Source organism: Electrophorus electricus, chromosome 11 (assembly GCF_041902795.1).
Source record: "Electrophorus electricus isolate QZ-2024a chromosome 11, ASM4190279v1, whole genome shotgun sequence".
Taxonomy (NCBI): domain Eukaryota; kingdom Metazoa; phylum Chordata; class Actinopteri; order Gymnotiformes; family Gymnotidae; genus Electrophorus; species Electrophorus electricus.
Window position 1 is genome coordinate 17055001 of NC_137507.1, and position 5000 is coordinate 17060000.

The window sequence follows — 5000 nt, forward strand, 5'->3', positions numbered from 1 at the left end:
ATTCCCAAATAACCTTTGATAACTATTACCATAGCGGCCGGCGCGGGAGAAAAAGGCCCCAAGTCACAATGTTATCTTATCCCTATTGGGTGCCTATAGAATACAACAGTATTACCATATAGATTACACTATTTATAATGGAGGGTGTCAGAGGAGAACGGCTGCTCTGCCTGTCCTCTACTGTGGTACTGAGGGGCCAGGGGGCTGTCACGCCAGCGCTTAACCAGTGTCGCCGCACACCGCCGCGTGGGCGGGGGTGGAGGCGCGCGTCTGTGCGTGTTGCGTCGGAGTGAAGAAATTATTGGGAAAAGTTTGATGTCTCTGAAGATTACGCGCACAATATATTGCTCGGTGTGTGGGGGTGTGTGCGCACCCGCATGTTTCTTGTTCGTTGTGTTGTTCAGCTGTGTAATCAGGTGTGAGGGATTTTTGATCTGCTGTCCTGATATCTGTCCTTGCTTCCACCCAAAGACGCTCCCTCTTCTCCTCTCAGTATCCCTTGCGCTCGCTCACTCGCTTGCTCGCTCGCTCTCTCTCTCTTTCTCTCTCTCCACAGACACGTGCAGTGGAGAGTGTAATGGTTCATCAGCTGAATTGTGGGCTGCGTGGATTTGAGTTTCCCACTTTAGCCTCTGAGAACTTCATCACTTTCCATCCCTGTTGCTTTAGCCCTGAATGCCAGCTTGGCGAAGATGGATCGTCTTTTCCACAGAACCGTGGCCAGGACCGCACAAGCTGGGTGCAGTCAGCCTACCTGTGGCATCTGTCCCATGTTCATATTGCATTTTTCCAGAAGCTGTGTGTGTGTGGGGGTGTGTGTGGGTGTGTGTGTGTGTGGGTGTGTGTGTGTGTGTGTGTGTGTTTTATATGACTATATGTAGTGGGATTAAATGTGTCTCTCTCGTCTTATTCTCTCTCAGATGAGGAGGAGGAAGAGCAGGTCCCTGCAGACATGGGCACGTCAGCCGAGGCCATGCAGGTGTCCCTGGGCGAGGAAGAGGATGGCGAGGACGAAGAGAATGACGAGAACTGGCTGGGCCCAAGACCCGCGGACAGCCCGCGGCCAGAGGGCCTTCTTCCCGCTGCCAAGAGGCCCCGTCTGGGCACAAAACCTGGCGCCAGCCCTGAGTGGAGCGTCGAGCCACGCGAGCCACTCAGCTCGCTCAACCCCCAGCACGTACCACGCTCCCCCTCCCCCCCGCTGCCACTCGAACCACCCCGGCCTGTCCCAGCCCCGCCCACGCCCGGCCACAAGCCCAAAATCCCCTCACTCTCCCCTGCCCGGCAGAAGAACAAATCGCCCAAAAGAGGTGGCGGCTCCGCCTCTTCTGGCATATCAGCCCGCCCTCTTTTGATCACTCCGCAAAAGGGCGGCCAGAAAGCAGGGAAGAGGTCGCCTGGGCGACCCAGGAGCCCCCGCAGCCCGCGGCCAGGTCCTGCCCATCTACTGCCAGGTGGGCGGGCCTGGGCGCCGCCTCACATCGAAGAGGCTCCTCAGGACGGTCAGTTTAAAGGTCACGACCCGGGCGACGAGGCCATCGAAGATTCCATCGCCGCAGTGATAGCGCGAGCGTGTGCGGACGGAGGAGGGGCTGCAGACCCCTTCGCTTACGACTCGGACTCCGACAGCGAGGGTCTCCCCAGCCCCGCGAAGGCGCCGCCCAAACATGCGCACCCGGTCGGGGGGCCCAAGCACGCGCCCGCTCACACCAAGCACGCGCCGGCCCTCGTCGGCAAACACCCACCCCCGCCCCCGCCGGCCCCTCCCCTAGCCGCCCCCAGCCGCTGGACCATGGACGACTCCATAGACGAGGTCATCCGCAAGGCCAACCAGGCGCAGCCCCCACCCTGTCAGTCGCCCCAGGGCCACACCTACTACTACTCCCTCTCGGACTCCCCGCCCACGCCACCGCCTCCGCTCAAGCTGCCGCCAGAGCGCAAAGACCCCGCCTCCGCCGTGGCGGCCGCCGCCCTGGTCAAGAAAAAGCTGAAGAAGGACTTGAAGACCAAGCTGAAGAAGAAGGAGCGCGAGCGGCTGAAGGAGAAGGGGAAGGAGAAGGGCAAGAGCAAGGAGAAGAGCAAGGAGAGGAAACGCGACAAGGAGCGCGGCCAGGCGCCTGACGGCAAGCTGCCCTGGCCCGAACTGGCGGTGCTGGCCGGCGCCGACGAGCGGCGGGACGTGTCCGGCGCCAAGCGGGAGAAGGATAAGCACAAGGAGAAGAAGAAGGACAAAGAGAAGAGCCGGAAGGAGAAGGAGAAGCGCGACAAGGGCAAGGAGCGTGCCAAGGAGGAGCGGAGGCTGGCGCTCGGGCCCAAGGAGGCGGCCCCCGCCGTCCTCCCACTCTTCAGCCCCGCCTCCTGCCTGCGCCTGCCCCCCATGCTCCCGCCCCTGCAGCCCCTCCTACCCGACAAGCCGTTCCACGGCAAGGAGGCCAAGGCCAAGGACAAGGAAAAGAAGAAGGAGAAGAAGGAGAAGAAGAAGAAGAAGGAGCGCGAGAGGGAGCGCGAGAAGGAGAGGCCCCGTGAGAAGGAGGAGAAGAAGAAGGAAAAGGAGAGGGAGAAGAAGGAGAAGGTGAAGGAGAAGGAGAAGCCCAAGGTGGATAAGCCAGCTTTAATGGTAAGACTGGGGGGCATCACTGGTGCTCCAGCGTAGCCGGCAGGCCCACACGCCCTCCCACCTCCCGCTGCAGCAGTTTGCAGAAAGCACTTCACAAATCTTCACCTTTACTGTATGCACAGCCATTGTGTACAGGCATGATTCTAGAGATCACTTGCAGACTGAGTCTGGCTTTCTCTGGGTGGGTGTGTGGGTGTGGGTGTGGGTGTGGGTGTACTTAGTACTTTTGGAGATCATAGGCAGATTACCGAATGACATTTACATTTTCGATCCTTTTTCGCTCACTTTGTCCCTGAAATCCTACAGCTTCCCTTGTGTGAAGAATTATACTCACACACACACACACACACACACAAAAGTGTGTGCATACACAAAGCTGTCAATCTATGTGCAAATCAAACAGGGGATAATACTCACACCTCAGAGCTTCTGTTTACCCATTCCACAGACCATTTTGGGGTATGCGTGCGTGTGTCTTTGTGCAAGTCAACGATAGAGAAAGTGTTAATTCCTCTTCAGCAAAACCAGCCTCCAGTGTCTTTTCTCGGTCCAGCACAGCGATAATGCGTGTACATCACACAAGATCTTTCAGGATTGATTTACACAGCTAAGTGTAGAATTCCATTTCTCTCCGTCTCCCTCTCCCACAAGAATTTGCGGCTCTCTCTGACCCTCTTTTTTTTCTCCCCTGCTCGTGCGCTCGCTCTTTCTTTTTTTTCTCCTTTCTCTCCACTCAGGCTGCCACTACTAGATGGGATACAGAAAGCGATTTCTCTCTCTCCTCTCTCTCTCCCCCGTTCTTTCTCCCGTTCTCACTCTCTTGCTCTCTCTGCTTAAATCTCTTGATCACTTTAATTTTTTGCAAGGCTGCTTTGCCGGCGTCCCAGAGAGAGGAAAAAAGGAGAAGAAGTGAGAGAAGAGAGAGTGGCAGGGAAGAGAAAGGGCAGTCGTGGCGGTGTTGAGTTGGGGCCGGTTTATCAGCAGCTGCCCCGAGGTATGTGTGGAAAGGACTTAAATCCGCAGAGATTAGCAGAAAAATGCCGTCCGTAGCAGTAAGGGGCTTACGCCACTGGTTGTATTAGTTCAGGTGAAAAGAGTATGGCGTTTACATAAAAACTGGACAAATCCAGGCACAATGGCTCCGCCGCGGGGGCCACACAGGAGTGGTGCTATCTCAGGACCTCCACCCCCTGCCGTCCGCGGGTGCTTTTCGGACACCGCCTTCCCGAGCGCCTCCACCCAAAACTCCCATTTGCTGCCACAGACCGGGGGGGGGGGGGATGCCGGATTGACACCGAGTATTTCACAGCGCAGACCAAATGGGGAGAAAGAGCGAGGGAGTTTGAGAAGGCCAGCCAGAGGAGAGGGCAGATGAATGTCCCGCAGTAGCACCGCGCAGAATTGCCCCGTCCTCTCTGTTATCTAGATCATTAACTTAAAGCTGCGGTCAGGAATTTCCGAAGGACAGAGTGGCGGAGGTGGCACCAGGATTTCTGACACACCGATGGGCTGCCGGGAATCCCCCACAGAGATGCATACTGGAAACATTACTGCTTGCTATGAAGAGGCAGATTTAAGTGCTCAGACTCTTGAACTAGGCTGTTTGTGTTCGTGCCGTTTGTGAGCAGAGAAGAGGAAGACAAACTTGTTTTGTTTTTTTTGCACATTGGTGGACGTTTAAGCTAGAAAAATAATTATCCGTTTGTTACTAGTAGTGGAAACTGGTTTATGGTGTCAGTTTGATATAAACTAAGCAGTTTTATAAATTCCTTTCGGTCACTTTTACGGGCCACCTAAACTGACACCAGACACACGTGTAGTTTGGCCAGTCCCTCCTTCCGTTCCCCCCCCCCCCCCCCCCATGTCTTCCGTACTGTTCATTTACACCCTTTGCAGCTGTTACCGTGTTGGCTCTTCTGCGACAGGTCAGAGCAAGCTTGTACCTTTGGAAACGGCAAGCTCTGCGCAGTCGTCCCGCGGGTGAGAAGGACTTTGTGGTCACCTTCAGCAGTCTCTGTAGAGCCCTCCCGAGGGTGGGGGTTGGTTCTGACGCCTCCCTGCCTCGCCAGAAGATCCTCTTCAACCTCTCTAATCTTCCTCTCCGATACAGCGTTCTTTCTTGGCCACTAAATAGCACAAAGAAAGTCTCCTTAAGCTAAACTGTGTTATATCTCATTATTCTCTTGTAGAAATGTTTGAGTTTGATGCCCCCACCCCCCTCCCCCCGTTATCAGTCCTTTAGTAAGGTCTACTGTAGTGCAGCTTTGCTCTAGGTCATGCTGGATACAGTACATTTAAGACCTGATTAATCAATTTGGGCACAGCTGAACCTTTTAATGTACTCTCGGTCCGGGTGTGTTTAAATAACGAGTGAGCGTCTGAA

General features: G+C 55.4%; 1 protein-coding gene across 1 annotated transcript in view; it reads left to right on the top strand.

The window, feature by feature from the left end:
• taf3 (TAF3 RNA polymerase II, TATA box binding protein (TBP)-associated facto) overlaps positions 1 to 5000 on the top strand; it is a 36458-nt gene that overhangs the window by 26415 nt on the left and 5043 nt on the right. The window contains exon 3 of the mRNA XM_027026829.3: positions 921 to 2617. Coding sequence (XP_026882630.2) covers positions 921 to 2617 — 1697 coding nt within the window. The remainder of the gene's footprint in view (positions 1 to 920; positions 2618 to 5000) is intronic.